This window comes from Typha latifolia, chromosome 10 (assembly GCF_019914945.1).
Source record: "Typha latifolia isolate L0001 chromosome 10, TyphaL0001v2, whole genome shotgun sequence".
NCBI lineage: Eukaryota > Viridiplantae > Streptophyta > Magnoliopsida > Poales > Typhaceae > Typha > Typha latifolia.
In genome coordinates, this window is record NC_133095.1 from 2,470,492 (window position 1) to 2,491,090 (window position 20,599).

Sequence of the window (20,599 nt, forward strand, 5' to 3'; positions counted from 1 at the left end):
ATCAAGACATAGAAATTAAACACAAGAATGACATAAAATGACAGCAGAAAAGATGATCATTCCAACACAAGTACGATTATACGTGCATGTCTCTATTAAATCACTTGCGACCTCCTCCCTCATTCCCTTTTAACTTCTCCCGTTTTTTATTTTACAAGAAAAAAAAAAGTTAAACGTGGTGCATCTATACCATTCTATTGAGTTGGGGTGGCGGAGGGAGGTCTGATGCACGTGCAAAAGGCGGCGGAGAAGCTGCAACCTCGCGGCGGCTTCTGGCGGCGCCTAGGAGCCGCCGGGGGACGGGCGTAAGGCGGCGTGACGTTGCTAACTCTAGGGCTAGAGGAAGGGCCGGCCGACGGCCCAGAAGTGGCACGGGGCGTGCCGACGGCACTTTTCAGGTCGAGGCCGAGGCCGTGTACGGGATCGTCCCATATGCGGCCCGACGAACCTTGCCGGCGAAAGGACACCGACGATCTCTGCAGCTTTGACATGCTTCTCTCTCTCTCTCTCCTATCTCCTAAGTTCTCTTTCTCTTTCTATTAAAGGAGAAGAATAAAGTGATGGTTGGTATTCATTTGTTACGTTCGGATGATAGAAGGGGGTTGGAGATTGGTTATATTGTTGGGGTGGTTGGGGTGGTCTGGACAGCACGTCTACTTACTTAACAAATTTAAGTGCTCGAGTTGAGATCATTATATATATTTATGGCAAATACGAATGAGGTTTTACATGTAGACCCTTCAAGAATCTGTTATTTATGTGTATACCACTCAAAAATTCATATTTACATACATATCCCCTAAAAACTCCAGTTTTTACATTGATACATCTCAAAACTCTAATTAACCGTTATTCTTATAGATTCGCTTTATTTAAGAGCATTTATGTCATTTCATCTATTCCATTACTAAGATTTTAGCTTAGAGATATCAAAAAAGCTTAGAAGGATATACACATAAATAAGAAATTTTGGAGGGGTGTACATGTTAAAAAAAACCCAATTAAAAGGTAGCATTATTTTGGATGAATACTAGCCAATGTGTTTATGAGACCATTAACTATACAAATATGTAAGGAGTGCTGGCTACTAAGATATTATATCTAGGTTTTTATCAAATAAAACAAAATTGATTTTATATTTAGGCAAATCCTTAGATCCCATAAGGTTACTAGAGATTGGCTAAAGATAAGAACACATGGAAACCCATAACCATATAAAATATTGGGAGGAGAAAAACAAAAGGAGATTGTAGGATTTCAAAAATAATAATATAGCAAATTTCATGCTAGAATTAAACAAATGCTTGATCAAATTGTATCATCTATCTTGTGTCTGATATGATGCAGATAAAAAAAAAAATCTTAATTTCTCAATTCACAATATACATTTGACTTGATATAATGAATGCTTACTACTCTCAAAAGTATCTCATTAATGTCTCTTTCCAAACATCCATTTTATGTATACATCTGTATATATCCACATAGATATACACATCTTAATAGTAGTCGACTATATCAAACCAACCAGAATTTACCACATAAAGTGTGAAAAGGCAAAAGATAAGCAATCGCCTGACTCTCGACCATAACTCGGGTAGCAAAATGTTAAGCTCCAAGATGAATCAATAGCCAAAAGAAGGCTTGCAGCCTCTGCTTACATACTACATCCAAGAAGAAACAAAAAGGCAAAAAGAAATAATAATATGATAAAAGACCATCCTCAACCGAACAGTTAGTGACCATTTACTAATCCACCATAACAATCCACCAGTCATCCATAGCACTCCCAATACTAGAAAACTAATGAGAAAGGGAGGTTAGTGAATGAGCGGAATAGAAAGAAAAGGACAATCAACCACCACTTTGACCCTTCCATGTGTGCCAACCCCATCAAAAGATATATTTCTTCCAAAAAGGATGAATAGATTTAAACTGTTCGATAATATCAGGGTATAATCAGTCCCAAGCACTGGTCATCCCTTGACCACCACCACCACCACCTCCCCCATACCCTGAAGGTGCTCCATATCCTCCTCCGCCATAGTAACCACCACCTCCACCTCCACCTCCCCCTCCCCTGCTGGAGTCTCTTCTGAAGTCACGACCACCAAACCTAGCACCCCCACCTGATCGACGATTTCTACCACCACCACCGTAAGACGAGCGAGCAGCATACCGCTCTAGCCACGCGGGCACCTCCTGGTTAGATTCTTGCATAAGCTCAGTCAGCGGCCTTGCCAGGGATGAATTGCTTTCATTGAAGAAGGCAGTAGCTAGGCCACTCTTTCCAGCTCTGCCTGTCCTTCCAATACGATGGACGTAGTCATCAATGTCATTAGGAAGGTCAAAATTGATAACATGCGCCACATGGGGAATGTCAAGACCACGTGCTGCCACATCGGTTGCCACAAGAATTGGAGTTGCTCCACTCTTAAATGATCTCAGTGCATACTCCCTTTCCTGCATGATGATATGAATGAAATATCACAGACCACAAAACCCAACAACAGGACTACAGGAGCAGTCACGTAGCAGCATAAAGTTCAAGATTGTCCAAAACAATTTCTAGAAAAAGTGGAGTCAGCCTCCCGAACAAAATGAATTCCATGAGGAACCACAATCATCTGAAGACTGAGGTAATCAAATAATCTGACAAGCAAACAAGAACTTTTTTGATCCACAATCAACTAGGGCTGGAGTAATCAAATCATCTGACAAGCACTAAGAAAGACTATCAGATATTTTTAATCCATCACTAGGCCAGCTAGCTGATGCACTATGGGAACACTTGAAATGAGGCAATTATGTATTATTGTGTGTGTTTCTATGCATCAGGCGAACTTACTTTTATACCAATGCAGGCTATTCCTTTTCAAAAAATTATGTCACCCTATAATAAGCACCCACAATCGCAATGCTTCATCAGAATATAACCACCACGCCTTGCAAAATTGACCCCAAAACTCATGCAACTAAGAGATTCCAAACGGTTCATGAATGCATCGAGGTGCTTCATCATCCTACACTTTCATATAGTATGTCCAACTTTTAGCAAATATCACACTTACACAGCCTCGATTCAAGAATGCAAATTTTACTGTAAAAACTAAAAAAGAAAACTTCACCCATGTACAAGGTGATCACTGAATGAAGATTTTATCATAAATAAGGGCCTCTATTGGTTTACATTTTAGACCTACCGAAGTTAATTACATTTCTTTATGCAAGTGCTTCTAGTAGATGTCTAAACAATTGTAAACATTTGAACCATCAAATGTTATTTGACAACTTTACTCACTAGAAACAACTTTTGTTCTCCATAAAATCGAGGGTGATAAATATATGAACAACAATAACATGTTTTAATGACAATCAAGATATAAAGTGATCAATAATGATTCTCCTACCTGTTGCGTCCTATCTCCATGAATTGTAGTTGCAGGAAACCCATTCATACACAACCAGTGCTCCAATGAGTCGGCCCCTCTCTTTGTCTCCACGAATACCAAAGTCAGAGATTGCTACAAGAATCAAAGCAACTCCTATAAGTGAAATGCTCAATATCTTATAAGATCATAATTCTAAACAATTAGCTGCATGTGAATATGAGGTGAACAGGAATATTTATTCAAATAGTCTCAGACCACTCTTATGTAAAAAGGAAAGAATATAGTAAAACAACTGATATTCACAGAATGAAATGGGAACTACCCTTCCATGTTCACCATTAGCTCTCTGGGCATGAATAAGGTCCATAAGGTGGCTTCTTTTGTCAGACTCAAGAACAAACTCAACTCTCTGGACAATCAAATCAGTACTAGAACCAACCCTACCGACGGAAAGAAAGATATAATCGGAAAGGAAATCAGAAGCCAATCTCTGCACAAGAAGTTAAAATGTCAGAAAGAAATATAGACTAATCATTACAAAACTATATTTAAGCTTAAGCATATGTAGAATCATAATCATAAAAACAAGCTGAACCATATTCTTCAGATCAAAATAATGCAGAAAAGATGAACAATTATTACCACAATAGAACCCATAGAATATATTAGAGAAGAACAAACAAGTTACTTTGCATAAAAAAGAAGAAGGTTCCAACAACTAAAAACCCCTGTTATGCCTCCTAATACAAATGAAAAAAAAAATCTAAACTGCAAAAGTAATCACTAGAAAAAAAAACCTGTATCTCTTTCGGAAACGTGGCACTGAACAGCATGGTCTGTCTTACACCTTGTGGAGGCATGTCCATTTGCTCAACAATCTTACGGATTTGTGGCTCAAATCCCATGTCAAGCATTCTATCAGCTTCATCTAGAGCTAAATATTGTATCATCTGCAGTGAAACTCTGGCCCTCTCCAGCAAATCCACTAAACGACCAGGAGTTGCCACAAGAATTTCAACACCCCTTTCAAGGTCCCTCAACTGCCAGAATGTATAAAATGTGATAAGAAAATTAGCATTTCATTAAAAAAAAACAATACAGAAATATTGCCACTGCAACATGTCTAATTTTTTTAATCTGATAAATCATCTTAAAACACAGCAATTGTTAAGCAAAAAATTCTAAATCAAAAACTCAATGAACCTGGATGATGATTGAACAGGCTATCAGAAGTATGAAGAATATTAGGTACAATGCAGTACAACAATGAATTTTGATGGTATTGAACATTTGCAGTGACATAGAGCCCTCAATTTAGAATCGTTTTACTATCAATGAGGCATTTCATCACATGGCCAACTTCTCCTCCCCAAACCTTGATTCATTAGAAGACCTTTAGGACAGAGAAGTTTTTCTCAAAATTGGTATCCACACAAGTATGTAATAATCAATTTTGATGGATCAACCGATAAAGAAAAGGTAGTTTCCTGATCCCTTTATCTTTCCTGATATTCCTCCTTTTCCATTCCTCCATCCAACTGTTTCACATTTTATTCTCCTTCTCTTCCTTGATATTCATTACCTTTTTTCTGCATAAAAAGTTTGTTCTTCTGGAATTACAAATCAAGAGCAGTAACATCACATTTACACTTCAACCATTTTGACCTTACGCTGGTCTTTGGTCTTCCTATAGTTCCTTTCTAGTAAATTAATTTCAGCCCCAATATGGTCCAATGCAGCCAAAATCTGAAGTTCCAGATAAACTGATTTCAGCCAACCAAATTTGGTGTAGTCCTTACTCAATAGGTCATATTGGATTAAAGGGCTTATACAATTAAGCTAGTGTCTGGTGGATCATCAAGCAAACATACAACAATAAAAGGAGACCATAAGAAAGAATGAAAATATTAAGAGGGACTTTCAACAATTTGGTCTAATTTTGTGCACCGAAGATCCTAACATATCTATATAATAGAGTATGGAAATCTATGGTAATAATTCAGAAACAACAAATGGAAGTTTGAAGGGAATAGATCTCGACAAGGATGCCACACCAAATAAGACCAATTTTGAGAGCTTAAAAGCCTCAAGCTGAAGAACCACCATCCAAGAGCATTAACTAAACTGCAGCTCATAATATCTCTTTCAATGGTATTGAAAGACACATTGAGCTTAGAATGAACAGCTGAAGCTCAAGAGACTCCTTGCATGATCTCTTCCAACTTTAGAAGGAGCTGCGGCACATGGCTGATAGAGGCCAGCACTAGATAAACAAGGCATTCTCTTGCCGCTACCAGCATGGAGTGTGCTTCCCCACGCCAATCAAGGGCAATCCTTGCATTTAGGAACATAGGGACAGGCTTACATAGTGAAATGAGTAGAAAAATTGAAGCAGGACACCTTTCTTCAACAACATTGCAATTTAATATTCTCATAATAGAAGCTCAAAATTAAAGAGCAAACAAAAAACCTTAAGACTTGAGCAGATGAATAGACCAGAAAAACATAGAAAACAGAATCAAATCCAAGTCAGGAAAAAATTGAGAAAACAGATTTGAAATGAAAACCTGTTGGTTAATTGGTGCTCCTCCATAAGCAACAACCACCCTGACACCAGTTTGATAAGCGAATTTTCTTGCTTCATCATGTATCTAATGCATGATCATGAAAACAAAAGGAAAACAAATCAAAAAAAGAAGAAGCCTGAAGTAGCTATAGTAAGCCAGTATTCAGATAAACTTATGAAATTTGAACATACTTGGGCCGAAAGCTCCCTGGTAGGAGACAAAACCAATGCAAGTGGGTATGCAGTCCTTGATCCTCTTGGCCTCTGAGGGGGTGGCCCCCTCAAGATCCCGCTGATGATGGGGAAGCAGAAGGCTGCCGTCTTTCCTGAACCCGTCTGAGCACATGCCATCAGGTCCCGCCCTGCGAGGGAGATGGGAATTGCATGACGCTGGACTGGAGTTGGCCTCACATACTTGCACCTCCGAATGTTCTCATTCAATGCATCCCCCAAATCAATCTCTGCAAATGTGTTCACCGCTGGAGGCACATTCTTGCCACTCGTCTCCACAGGGATATCCTCATAAGCATCGAAATTGATTGCCGTGTTCTCCTCCCCATCAAATGCAGCCTCAGCAGCCTCATCATTTGCAAAAGGGTTTGCCTCACGCTGAGGCCTTCGATCCCATCCACCAGTTCTGGAGTTCCATCCACTGCCACCTCCAGCGTGGCTACCACCACCAAAGCCAGAACGGCTCACATCGTGAACAGGGTTACCGCCCAGGCGATGACCACCAACGGCGCCAGCATACTCAGTTGCACGAGGAACGTCGACTGGGGACGGAGCAGGGATCTCAGAAGTCACCGGTCGGTTGCGAAGATGAGGAGGGACGTAAGTGCCACGAGTGCCACGAGGAGCAGCGGCAGTGGAATTTCCAGCGGAAGCACCAGTTGCGGGCGCCGAGCTCTCGGCGTTCGCAACTGCATCAGCCCATGAGTTTCGCATAACTTTGGTAAACTATCTAAACCCTAAACCAGCGATTCCTTCAGACCAGTAGAAAAATTTCACGGCAGATCCAATCCCCAATAAAGAAATCGATCAAAACCCTAAATGATGTTTCCTGCCGAACAAAGAAATCGACATAAAAAATCAAAACTTTGTCTCGGTTAAATGTGGAAAGCCCCCAAAAAGACTATAGAAGCATTAAAGAAGGAACAAATTGAAACTAAAACAGATGGTATTTGCTATAAGTGTATAAATTGTTCTTAGAGACACACCTGGAGAGGAGAAGAGAAGAACGATGAGATACCTTCCGATCGGTTCGTCGCTAGAAGACGGAGAAGCAAAGGAGGAAACCCTAATAAAGCTGGAAGAGATAGACAAGTTTCAAAGAACTCAAATATCTCCTTTTTTTCGACTCCAACACGAAATTCTCTCTCTACTTGTCGCCTACTTTTGAAGGGAAGTATAAACCCACCCCGTGGTTCTAATTATTTCTATAAAAGACCCTAATTATATGAAACTTAACCACGTTACATACAAATAATGTATAGTTAATCATATATATTTAATACGTATATATGCACACACACACACAATAAATTTCAGAGAAGTGAGATTTTTATGGTGTCCAACTAAACTCCAAATATAATCTAAGCTTTTTATCTGATCAAGATCTGGAATAAAAATATCTCAAACAAGGAGATTATTATATTTTTCTATTCTAAAATATTATCTCATATTTGACATAATTTTTAAAATATAAAAACGATTTATAATGGAATAGGATTTTTGGTTTCTAGAAGGTATAAGAAAAATACTTTTTATATTTGGTTGAAAATATATATATATATATATATATATATATTTTACTTCAAAACAGAGAATTATTTTTACTAAAAACACTTTATTAAATTTCGTTTTCTATCGAACTTTAATCTTTTCTTTTATACTCAAGTTAAACTATTAAATAATTTTCTTATAATAATTATTTTAATTTTAAGTCGACTTCAGATGTTGATCTTAGGAAAGAGCGGTACAAACCCTAATCTACCAACCCCAATCCAAAGTCAAGCTTATAATCTCTGTCATAAGCTCTTAATTAAGGAGTCGTCTCGTAACTGCGCTGCGCCTCAGGTAAACATACCGACATAGGTTGATTGATCTATCTCAGAATTGCTAGTTAGCGAGGGGACACCCATCAAAACGTGACACGTGTCGAACGACCTAAAACGCTGTTACGAGGAACACAGCAAGATGCTTTCGCCTTCTCGTTTCTTTTTTTTTTCTTGTTCTTTTCTCTCTGTCGCACAAATTATCGCTTGAAGACGGACGAGAGAGAAAGGAACAAAAGCACAAAAGTTCATACAAAGAGGTCGCCGAGGAGAAACCCGAGAGTTTATAATTTATTTACTCTCTCTCTCTCTCTCTCTCTCTACCCCCATTCGCCATTCTCAAACTTGTGAAGCAGAGAGAGGCGTCTAGAGAGAGAACGAGGAAGCAGCAGGGGGATCGAAATCTAGGTTTAGGATTCCTAGGGCTTCGCGCGGGCTGAAGGAGAAGAGATGAGCACCACGAATCCGGCGGCGTCCAGCTCCCATGGCAACCTCGATGAGCAGATCGCGCAGCTCATGCAGTGCAAGCCCCTCTCTGAACAAGAGGTTAGCCGTTTCCTTTCAGTACAGCTTCGATGCCCTAGTTTTTTGTGCTGGAGGATCGAATGGAGGTGTATGTAGGTGGAAGAAGAATGGTTTATGTGGGTAAACGGGTTTATTTGCGGGATCTGGTGATATTAGTGTTCTGTATTGGTAAATTGGTGGAGGTGCGGTAGAGTTTGGGGCTGTTGCATATGGATTAATTGTCGGATAAGGCGGATCTGTTGTATGGATATTCTTTTAGCTGGAGATGTGCCTCCTGTACTTGATCTCTTGTTGAATAGAATTTGGAGAGGATCAGAAGATTCTTTTCCCTTTCTCTCTCGTTCTCAAGTTCAACGCTATTACTGAAACTAGGAAGGATCCCGTTCCTGTTAGAATGGGAAAGTTTAACGCTGGTCAATTTTTTTAATAACTTTTTAGACTTGCCTCTTTAGGTTTCAAAAGATTGACCTCTTTTTCAGGTTAGGGTATTATGTGAGAAGGCAAAAGAGATATTGATGCAAGAAAGCAATGTCCAGGTAAGGCCTTTATATTTTGGGTTGTTTGATTTTGCATAACAATTGCAAAGAGTGGGATTTTATTTGCTATCCTCATGTGCACTACATTCTTCTATTCGTCTTTATAAGGAGATAATGCTTTTGAACATAGCACACTAAGATACGTGTAATGCTAGCTGAGTCACACAGAAGAGAACATTCTAGAATTTAGAAGTAAGTGGGGATTAAAGCTATAATGCAAGGCCTTTGTCACCTTGGACACCAGAGAGATGTATATCATCCAGGAATGTGGTTTTATTGAAAAAGTAAAGAGGATATTGAAACCAAAATGTCAATTAATTTCATATTCTAAGTTCCCAATATATTGTGGTGTTTCTGCTTGCCAACATGTTTTGAGGGATTCTTTTTTGTACCAACAAATCATTAGTGTCTCATCAACTAGTGAATATCGAACCACTTAATTTGGTCAGTTGTTGCGCTTAATGTTGGTTATTTTTAAGTGATCATATTTAATTGTATTGTGTATCGTAAGTCAAATCACACAGTTCAGTTCTACTTGTCATTACTATGTTGATTTAAGTCAGTTAAAACCAAGAAGTCGAATACTTCTCAACTTTTATCTTGTTTTTTTTCTTTTTGTTCTCTATGATCCAGTATATCGAGAATAAACATTTAATAAGTGACGTGGTCGAGAATAAACATTTAATAAACATTTATTTGAGTTTTAGTTTTCATTACTTAAATCATGTTTGCCACAGTATATTGGGGTCTTGCATGTTCTCCATTAAAGCGTGAATAGATGTGTAGAAGTCAGTGATAGAAAGCAAGTGCTGCTACTATGATTAGAATTAAGATGAGCTTGTCTAGAATGTTCTTTCTAAAAAGTCTTAGTTCCATCATTGAAACTCTACTGTCATGGATTGTGATATCTAGTCTTCACTTGACAGGAAAATTATTCCAATTTTTAAATTTCTTTTTGAGCTTTAATGGTGTACTTGGAGCTGAAATTGCAGTTGAGAGAATCTTATTTTTGTTCCATGATCATAACAAGGTACTATGAATAAATGTGTAACTATGCAGTTGTCCTTTACTGCAGCCAGTAAAAAGCCCTGTGACAATCTGTGGTGATATTCATGGCCAATTTCATGATCTAGCTGAACTATTTCGAATTGGAGGGAAGGTACCTATTTTATGTCTTATATTTTTATGCTTCAATTGCATTAACTGAAAAAATACAGTGAAATACTTACAATTACAATTCTAATATAACTTTCCTTTTATTCTGTAAGACAATCTGTTTTTTAGCAACAATTCTAATATAACTTTCCTTTTATTGTGTAAGACAATCTGTTTTTTAGCAATATTTTGACAATATCCTTTTCTTATTGCTAGTGCCCAGATACAAACTATCTATTTATGGGAGATTATGTTGATCGTGGGTACTATTCAGTTGAAACTGTCACGGTAAGAGAAAAGATTGCTAAAGTGTACATTATTCTTTCAATTTAAGTAACAAATTAGACCACAGTTTTCTTAGGTTCAAGTTCTTAGTTCTTGCACTTCAATTACTATTTCTTACCAATCAATATGCTTCCACCTATTTCTATTTCTTACCTTTTTGTCTTCTGGCTAGGGGGGGTGCTCGAAATGGATACCCCATGTACCATGCCCATACATGTTAATACTTTTGTGCTGAATGTACCATTCAATGCCAACTGCCATGCAGCATGATTGAGAGATTAAACCAAATTCATCAGTGGGCACTAAAATGAAAACTGGATGTCGATATAATGTACATGTTTTAAAATACCTGTTAAGAAAAAGAATCACATTTGTCTTGCAATACTTAGCTCTGTCTTTATGTATCTTCATCTCTATCTTGATATTCTCTTTTAAGCTATGTTTCTGTCATGCACTCATATTAAGATCGTACTTGATAACTTGAATAATTTGCTCATCTTTGTTGCTTGTCAATTTACACTTTCTTGAATTATTGGTCTGGTGAAGGTCCGCTGAGATTATGTTGGTTCATTTGAAGGCCCTGTACTTGTAGCTTCATCTAATCTGGGAATAACTTGGGCTTCTTAGAAATTCTGGCACACTACTTCCATTGCTTCCCTATTATTTCGCTTGGCTGATTTGGTCTTCTCTTGTATAGATAAAAACATTAAATTAATATCCAAACATGTTGAAATATAATAACTTATGAGAATACTTTATTTGGGTTCCTTAGAATCAAGCAGATTGTGGCATCTAATGTTTAGTACGTCTTTGTGTAATTAGTATATGTCATACTGATTTTATCTATGCAAATGAACAGCTTCTGGTAGCCTTGAAGGTTCGATATGCTCAGCGAATTACGATTCTTAGAGGAAACCATGAAAGCCGGCAGGTCAACATTATCTTTTACCCCTGTAATTTTAAGTTGACGGTTTTATTTGCAAATATATTCCCATAAGGAGAATAAGGGCTAGTAAGCTACCGAAGAGCTTGTTTATAATCTGGTTCCTGTTTTATTCATTTTTCAGTTTGTTATGACATAGATGAATGGCTTTGCACTCAATAATTTTTATACTGAATTGCAGATTACTCAAGTTTATGGATTTTATGACGAGTGCTTAAGGAAGTGAGTTACTTTGCATATTGTAATATTTCTTCTCATCTCATTGATTATTCTCTGATTGTTGGTTTTATGATCAGTGAAGTTGAAATATTTAACTATACTCTGTTGATCTATAAAAAGAAATGCAATATTTCTATAACTGCATTCCCATCGAACATGTTATGAGCGCCTCATACATGAACTCTTATTGTACTTACTCTTTATACATAATTGCAAGTGACCTACTTCTTTTTGCAACAAAGTTACTAATAATTCTTTCATTGTGCTTTGGTAGGTATGGCAATGCAAACGTTTGGAAGATCTTTACAGATCTTTTTGATTATTTCCCTTTGACGGCATTGGTGTGTACTGGAGCTTTTTTTTTTAAATTTAGTTTTACTTTCTAACAGTTTCTTCATTAGCTTTGCTACGTATATAATATTTTTCCTACAATTTAAATATGCAATATATTTGGTTGAGAAACTATTTCAAGGTGTTGGTCATCATCTTATCCGCTGGCTTTTATCAATGGCCCAGATACATGTGGAACTTCTATAATGAGTAGATTTGGTCTATGATGCTATGACTTCATATTTCTTGTCATAATTAATATAGTTTGGTTCATGAAATTCTTTCTGGCATCTTGTTGTGAATGACAGATGGTCTCAATATATCTTGTTATTTGACCAAAGTTTTTTCCTTTTAAATATGTGTTCTGGTTTTCTTGAAAGTCAAACCTATTGAAAATAGACCACATAGTACTTAAATTTTGAAAGTTAAACCCTTTGTCGTTTATTTTGAACTTGTAGTTCTCGTTTTGTTTAATGCATGTCACTGTACATCACGTAGTACTTTAGTTGTGATTCAAGTCTCTTAAAGCCTAATTATTTTTTATGTTATTCTCTTGAAAATATGAGAATAATGTGTAAGAATCTGACTGTCATTGTCTTTTGTGTTTGAAATCATTAGTCACATCCAATAACGCCAAACTTTGTTATTGTTACTATATCAGCCTGATATCAATTGTGAAGTTAAATTATTTGAAATCTGTCTTGTTGAAACTTCAGGTTGAATCAGAAATATTTTGTTTGCATGGTGGGCTATCACCATCAATTGAGACCCTTGATAACATACGCAACTTTGATCGCATCCAAGAAGTTCCTCATGAAGGGCCTATGTGTGATCTTTTGTGGTCTGACCCTGACGATCGATGCGGCTGGGGTATTTCTCCTCGTGGTGCAGGATATACTTTTGGACAAGTAAGACATTTTCATTTTCATTTTCTTTTTTTAATTTAATTTATTTATGTTTTGACTTGCACACGTGATGATTTCAGGACATATCAGAGCAATTCAACCACACCAATAACCTTAAGCTGATAGCTAGAGCTCATCAATTAGTCATGGAGGGATACAACTGGGGACATGTATTTGTTCACACTTTTCAATCTTTGAATCTGCAACAGCTGTTTTGGCCTTTTAATTTTTGTTAAATTTCAATTTCATGAAACAGGAACAAAAGGTGGTCACCATATTTAGTGCACCTAATTATTGCTATCGATGTGGAAATATGGCGTCTATCTTGGAGGTTGATGATTGCAATGGGCACACTTTTATCCAGGTAAATTTTCAGCCTCTTTTGTTCGCAAACCTCTCCCACTGTAATTTCATATACATTACAATGATCCATATGATCCTGAACCATTCAATCTATTAAAATAGAAGCATATTGAAGAAATTATATGTTAGTAATTTCTAGTTTATTTAAACTTGTGGAGGGTAGGATTCTTTGATTTCCTCTTCCAACATATGAAGAAGGTGAAACTTGTTCCTGCTAATATAGGAACTGTGGCATCACTCTTTGAAAACAGTATGACATTACACCTTATGATTTTCAAAACAAGAGCTTTGGCTTGCTAATTGTTAGACAAGTGACAATGCATGACTAATGTTAATGGCCTTTATGTTGATTTAAAGAAAATTATTTTCCTGTTGCTGCTTTGAACTACTAACTTTTCATTCACTTGTACACATCTACTTCTGTTTGGCTGCATGGTTTCCTAAGATAGTCTAATGATGTTCGACCTTCTCAAACATGCAGTTTGAGCCAGCCCCAAGAAGAGGAGAACCAGATGTAACTCGCAGAACACCTGATTATTTCCTGTGAAACTTCTACGGAGGTGCAGTGCTGATTTATAGGGTTTATGCTAAATGAGGTTGTGATTGCATATATTTCCTCAAGATCACATTTTTAACAGGTGCTGCTGTGGATGGTACTTCCATAAATGTATAATTTGGTGGGAGGCATTATCTTGTTTTGTAGTTACAGACATCTGATTGGTTTCCATTATGGTCAGAAGCACCAGGGCTGATAAATTCAGCATCAGCAGCAATATGAATCATTTATGAGGAATTTGGCTTATTTTCCCCTTTTTTTACCCTTCATTTTCTTTTCTTTTTACCCTTTTCCTGAACCTCTACAGAGGCATCTAAGGATTTGCGTTGCTGTTCTTAGTTTCAGATTGTAGGCTATTTTTCTGGATTGTTCTATTTTCTTTCAACCAGTGCGACTGATTGTAATCACTAGGGATATTTTGACACTGCTTAATCATCATGTGTAAAGGTTTCCTTTCTTTGTTAGTTCTCCATCTGCTTCAGAGCGTTCTGTAATGTTATTGAAATGCTTTTGAGCCTTCAAGCCTCATCCATGAGCTTGACAACTCTCACACTGGTGAGAGTAAAATGATTGTTTTACCACTGAAGCTGCAGCGAGAATACTATCCATTTCCATGCTCACTGATGTTAACAGCCGTATGTATTTGAGTTGATAGGAGGATAAATTTGTTTATCGATATGAGTTTTCTGTGGGATATAAGCATTGTTTAGTTTCGACGGAAAAATGTAATAGATTAACCCCTGTGATTCACCCAAAATTTTATTTCATTTTGAGGAATCAAGGGTATTCAGTAGTTGTTTCTTTCCTAGCCCATTTGAACTTTTGCACATTACCACCTAGTTTACTTAATTATTATGGCCCCGCGCTAATAGACTGTCCCGCTTTTGGGCCCGTGCGAAGGCGAATAACATTACCACAATCAACGGTCCAAAACCCAAAACCCCCACTCCTCTCCAGACCCAAAACCAAACTAGCAAGCCCTTCTCCCACACCCCGATCCGAATGCTACTCCGATCCGTCCTACGTTCCGCCGCCACCGCTGCCGGCGCAGGCGGAGCTACTCGTAACCCCTTCTCGCCTCTCTCCGATCTCCTCCCCGGCGCCGGTGCCGGAGCTACTCGGTCCTACGCCAAGGCTAAGAACAAGGCCACCACCAACAAGGGCAAGGTCCGTGCCAAGGACCCTCGCGGCATCGCCGCCGATGAGTCCTCCGCCGGCGCAGACGCCACGTCATCCGTCGGCGATGACCTCAACGTCGAGTTCGAGCTCCCTACGGATCCCCTCCCCGTGACCTATGATCCTGCCCTCGACTTGGGCCCCGAAGGGAGACCGCTCTTTGCCATCACCAAGACCTTCTCCTCCTTCACTCACAAGGACGCTTGCACTTACGTTGACTTCAGGTGGGGCATTTGGAGATGAAGATTTACCATTTCTGTGATGAAGTTTGGAACTTCTAGTGTTATTTCACGGCGCAATTTGTTTATCTTTCTTGAATTAGTTTGGATGAGTGGAAGGAAATGTTGCCGGAGGGATTGCCTGTGGGGATGACGAAAGAGTTTGAAGAGACGCGGAGGTGTGCCGTGATGGTGAGGAAGAGCTTTCTTGATCTCCGCGATAATTTCCGGAGGATTGCTGATCCACCAGTCTCAAATAAACTTAAAGGTGAGTTCAGACTTCTTGCTCCTGCTATAGTACTATGCGCTATTTAATTCCAGAGTTCATTTTTTCATTATTTTTTAAATAAAGTTAGAATTATTTTTTGCTAACTGAATGATGGATTTTGCAACAATTTGTTTGGGTATTATGAAAGAAACTTAAAGTTCTCATGACCTAAAATCTGTAAATCTGGAAATAGACAATCTAGAGTTAACATTTGCTTGTATTGGTGACAATCTCCTGGGTGTACTATTCTTGTAGGTTATTTTGAATCACAGAGTGATTAAGAGAATAATTGTATCAGTCTAAAGGTAGATTAATTAGGATAAAAGATATTTCTAGTTCAGAATTGTAGACTTTAGCTGAGGGATTATTTGTCATCACTTCCATATGGTCTGTTGTAAAGGATTTTTTAACCTACCCACTATTTTAATGCCACTTTTTCTGGTCAGAAAATGTTTGGTGACTGTGGCTATTAGATTTGTCCTATTTAACATTCACCACTGCTCATTATTCTGGAGTCTTTGATACATTTCTCAAATATAGACAAGTATGGAGAAGAGTGACACTTGTTATCATTCTATTGTTACCCTTATAATTGGTCAACTATATATTATATATGTCTCTTGTTAATGGCTGATAGGCATCTTTATATTATTTATAGCTAGGACTTGAATCCTCTACTTGATCCATACATTCCGCATGTGCTGTATGCCTTTATCTTATGTGCTCTATCACTTCCCTTGTGAATATAATAGTAGATTTTTTAACATGTACATTAGATTTGCATGAACATGTTTTAACAGCTATTTAAGATTGCAATGCGTCTCTTCTGTTCCAGAGTCAAAGAAACAAATAGTTTTGGATGGTCCTGTTAGCTGCGGAAAAAGCATTGTGCTTGCTATGCTTGTCCATTGGGCTCGTACTGAAGGCTGGCTGGTCTTTTATGTCCCAAAAGGTAAAGATTGGACTCATGGTGGATTCTTCTACAGAAACCCCTACAATGATCTTTGGGATACTCCTGTTCAAGCTACGAAAGTCCTACAGGTATCATTCTTCTAATTTGAATGAATCACATCATTTTTTTAATTTTGACCTTATAAAGATGATATCAAATTTTTGTTTCATCTGCTTAAAATGGATTTATGTGTTCCTAATTGTGAGGTACTTTTTTCTGAAACTCACCTGTTGATGTTTTTTTAATGAATTTTCCAAGAAGCTTTTTATGGTTCTGATATATCTCGTTATTAGGGCATGCTTTGATTTATCTTTGACTTTTTCTACCTTACCATCTTTTATTGCTTATTGGATGTACCAATTAGGTATTCATGATGTGCCCAAGTTGATCTTTGCCTCACTACATATGGTGCATACTTATACAAATTGAGGACACTGGTTGTTCTCGCCTTTAAACTATGATTTTGAGGTCAAGGATCAGATATGTATCTAATCTTTTGAATGACGCTTACCCAAACCCATTTTGGTTCTCTTAAGCTCATATTTGATCATGGTTTGCTAAATGAATGGTAGGATCTGAATTTTAACCGAAGCAATTATGTTCATGTCCAGCTCGGAGCTGATCCTAACTTGTAATGAATGACTTGGAGCCCATGAAGCCATTAATATATATATATATATATATATATATCATCTTATTAATTTAAGTGGTATCAGAATTTTTCTTGTGAATAGAAATATGACCAAATCTATCCTCTACATATTTACTGACAAAATACCGACATATTCGTGCATCTGTTGTAACCTTGAAGTGCACAAAATTAATTATATCAAATTATCTTGAGGAGGTCAAAATTCATTATGTATCAGCTCTCCAGAAAAGTTCTCTTTTATGTTTCGGTGACAATGAAGTATTCAGAGTGAGACTTCTATTCTCCTTATATCCTATTGGAAGTTCTTAATGATTGTTATTTGCATACAGTGGAAATTTCATCCTTAGCTTCATCTGACCATTAGATATCTTCAGTCTTTTGCTTACTATCACAACTTTGTCGTCACTTCAGGATTTTCTGAAGTTCAATGAGTCACGTTTACAAGAGTTACCTTGTCAAATTTTTGATCCCATTCCTTTGGGAGAAGGTTCTGGTGTTGGAATGATGAAAGGAGTTGATTCCATGGCAATGCCAGAAGGGTCTACACTTTATGATCTCATTCAAACTGGGATTTCTTACACACATGCTGCAGCTGGAGTAGTGGTTCGTCTACGGAAGGAATTATCACTGGTAAAAGATGTACCTGTACTTTTTGCAATTGATCAGGTATAATAGGAGATCCAGAGTGAGATGATTTTCCATTAATTACTCATTTTGATACATATCTCCATGATTTTATGCAAATGACATGTATTGTGCATTCTTTCTGTTTCTTTATTCCAGTATAACAATTGGTTTACATTCAGCGAGTATCAGGAACCTGTTACTGTTCGTTCCTGCCGGCCAATTCATGCAAAAGAACTTTCAATGGTCAGTATTATCTATGTTTCTAGCAATATCACATGTTGGGTCTTTAAGCATCACTATCTTATATGTCTACTCTTATCCCAAAAGTTTTATAGGTCTGTTTTTGGAAAAGTAGCAAAATATTTACATCTCATATATGGAATTTTCCTATTTAGTTTGACCTCAATTGTCATAGAAGCTGTTTGGGTTTCTCCCTCTATTTCATGGTCCTGGTGATTTGATCTGATTATTTTCTGTTGTCATCTTTATTTCCTGTGCCACCTTCTTCTACTTGTATGTTTGTATAGATTGAATAGCAAATATCTTTCTTATTGGGGTGAGTGACATGCATGAAAGTTATAAAAAATAAAGTCGTAAATCACACGGTTGGAGTCTTGATCTCTTGTGTATCCATATTGATGGCACTAAGTATGGAGTTTATCTAAGCTAAATGGAACTATCCAACATACACAGATCGGAAGGTGTAGCACAAGTCATAGTTGATCATGGCTAGTGGAAGGCTCAATAACTTTGATAGTAAAATAAAAGGTTAAGATGAAATGGCAATAGTAGGACTATAAATTTGAACCTAGGAACTGAGAGTCTATGAAATCCATAACTTTGCTAGTGTTTGTTGTCCGCCAGAAATTTGTTTGAGGCACTAGAAACTTTAGTCCAGACATTTGCTTGTAGTTCTTTGCCATAGATAGGAGTCTTGTGTGCTCACATTTTTTATTTGAATCGGCTCGATCATTACAGAACCCAATGTAGCCCATCCACTGTTATCTTTGTTATGTAACCATTCCTTTCTATATATTTCCTTCTGACAGGTGAATATTTATCGGTCAATGATGCATAATGACATGATGATAGGAGCCTTTTCTCATTCAACAGCTGTTGGCAAACTACGTCAGGAACTTCCAGATGTTCCTCTAGGTGCTCGTATCATGTTGCCTCGGTACACATTGGATGAAGCTGCCACTGTTTGCCACTATTATCTAAGGTATTAAAAGCTGCAGAAATAATTGTAGCAGAAAAGTACTTTTTATCTGTTTATCTTAGCATATTTGTCAACTATCTTTGTCAGCAATAATTGATGGCTGACATGACACCTGCGGAATGATTCAGCACTGGTTGATAAAGGAATTGCCTATGCTTCATTTCCATTTATAGCATCAAGATTTAATGGAACAACAACTTTTACCTATGCTTCATTTCCATTTATAATATCAAGATTTAATGAACAAAAACTATTTACTTAGGTTGACTTCTATTAGTTCATTATTATTTTATTAAATAAGTTTCTCTTGGAAGCACTTGCTTTTCTGTTATAAATTTTAGATCCTCCTTTCATTCCTATGTTGGTGGCTCTCTTACAGTATAAAACATTTTTTGACTTATTCTTGACAAATCATGGTTGATGTACTCAGTGCCACCATAGCCTTCTCATTTCCTCAAAAATCAATTCAGCTCTTGATGCTGATATGATCATGTAATGTCCAAAGAAACTTCTCCTTAGACTCCCACCGTAGCCTTCTTGGTTCCTCCAAAAGTTTGTGAATAATTGATCCACTGGATAATGGAAAGGATTTTTCTTTTCAGTGATCTCTTGAAACACAGAAGAGATAAAGAACTTCAATTCATCTCTATTTCTTTTGAAGTTGTATTTGGTTTACTCTCTCTGGGTTCAACTTTTCTATGTCTGAATGGATTATCCAATCCCCATTTACTTATATAGACTGACCTCATGAATCGTGATATTTCTTTGCTTGGCAGGCAAAGGCTTATACGGCGTGAGACATTCTCAGAGGAGAGGTGGAAAAAGATATACTATTTGTCCAATGGAAATGGTTCAGAGATGAGGTGGTTGGCGCCATTCGTATAAGAAAGGTGAAGAAACATGAGGTATAGAATATAGATTCCTTCTGTTTTTCTTTTTCTGCAGAAGCGAAGGCCAACTACTGTCACAATCACAAAATCCACCTAAGAATTTCTTGTAATTCTTCACTTTCCTTTTCTTCGAACTAATTTAACTTATTCCTTTCTTCTCTTTTGTTTTCATTTCTCTTTTAGGTACAAGTTCATTGGTCTTTCTCACGAGCCAATTGATCTGCTTATATCAGCAACTGCTGCTCTTTTATTTTCCCCTCTGACCATTGCTCTAATTTATGCTACATTTTGGCTGGTGGTATACTGTTACTCGTCCAACTATTGCCGTTAAGAATGATTACTTTGCTCAGCATCAGATATCAGATATATATGCATACCGCAACCTACAGCTCCACTTCTTCCAAGTGGTTGTTAAGCCTTTTTCACGTAAGCTTGCTGAAATAATGAATTTTAGTGGTGAAGTTCGAGTTGCTGGTTGTTATTTGAGGATGTACTGATAGGAATGCATTGCATTCTAGTTAAACATAAAGGGCTGTTTGGTTTGGTTGGAAGTATTTGTTTTGTACTTTTGTAGATACTGCATATGTGAACATAGCTACAATTTTAAATAAACACCATTAGCAAATAGCTTTTAAATTTGTCATCAAATTATAGTAAAAAAAAAAGAAGTGCTATTGCTTCCTTTCAAAAAAGTAGAGCTTCCTTCCCTTCTCATTAAAGATGAGAAAATTGTGTTTAGACATTCACTTTAATTGAATGAATGTCAAA

General features: G+C 37.4%; 3 protein-coding genes across 5 annotated transcripts; 2 read left to right on the forward strand and 1 right to left on the reverse strand.

Moving 5' to 3' along the window:
• Positions 1-1,598: 1,598 nt before the first annotated feature.
• LOC140796685 (DEAD-box ATP-dependent RNA helicase 37-like) lies at positions 1,599-7,408 on the reverse strand. Of its 2 annotated transcripts, none has more exons than XM_073149763.1 (7): positions 7,176-7,408; positions 6,151-7,018; positions 5,960-6,043; positions 4,190-4,432; positions 3,715-3,882; positions 3,411-3,524; positions 1,599-2,463 (listed from the first exon to the last, which is right to left on the reverse strand). In XM_073149763.1, exons 2-7 carry the CDS (start codon positions 6,901-6,903, stop codon positions 1,960-1,962), a joined length of 1,866 nt encoding a protein of 621 aa, XP_073005864.1. In that variant the 5' UTR covers positions 6,904-7,018; positions 7,176-7,408; the 3' UTR covers positions 1,599-1,959. The 2 variants fall into 2 exon arrangements, with proteins under 2 accessions (XP_073005864.1, XP_073005865.1); XM_073149764.1 differs by having other exon boundaries at positions 7,208-7,386.
• Positions 7,409-8,153: 745 nt separating this feature from the next.
• On the forward strand, positions 8,154-14,293 carry LOC140796050 (serine/threonine-protein phosphatase PP2A-2 catalytic subunit-like). 2 transcript variants are annotated; one of them, XM_073148892.1, is made up of 12 exons: positions 8,189-8,558; positions 9,017-9,073; positions 10,149-10,232; positions 10,445-10,516; positions 11,373-11,444; positions 11,638-11,678; positions 11,950-12,016; positions 12,722-12,913; positions 12,991-13,080; positions 13,167-13,274; positions 13,755-13,833; positions 13,912-14,293. In XM_073148892.1, exons 1-11 carry the CDS (start codon positions 8,463-8,465, stop codon positions 13,818-13,820), a joined length of 945 nt encoding a protein of 314 aa, XP_073004993.1. In that variant the 5' UTR covers positions 8,189-8,462; the 3' UTR covers positions 13,821-13,833; positions 13,912-14,293. The 2 variants fall into 2 exon arrangements, with proteins under 2 accessions (XP_073004992.1, XP_073004993.1); XM_073148891.1 differs by having other exon boundaries at positions 8,154-8,558; positions 13,755-14,293.
• A 405-nt stretch (positions 14,294-14,698) lies between these two features.
• On the forward strand, positions 14,699-20,467 carry LOC140796052 (uncharacterized). Its single transcript, XM_073148895.1, has 8 exons — positions 14,699-15,229; positions 15,328-15,491; positions 16,327-16,532; positions 17,507-17,761; positions 17,879-17,965; positions 18,772-18,944; positions 19,718-19,846; positions 20,015-20,467. Exons 1-7 carry the CDS (start codon positions 14,832-14,834, stop codon positions 19,824-19,826), a joined length of 1,392 nt encoding a protein of 463 aa, XP_073004996.1. The 5' UTR covers positions 14,699-14,831; the 3' UTR covers positions 19,827-19,846; positions 20,015-20,467.
• The last annotated feature ends 132 nt before the right edge of the window (positions 20,468-20,599 follow it).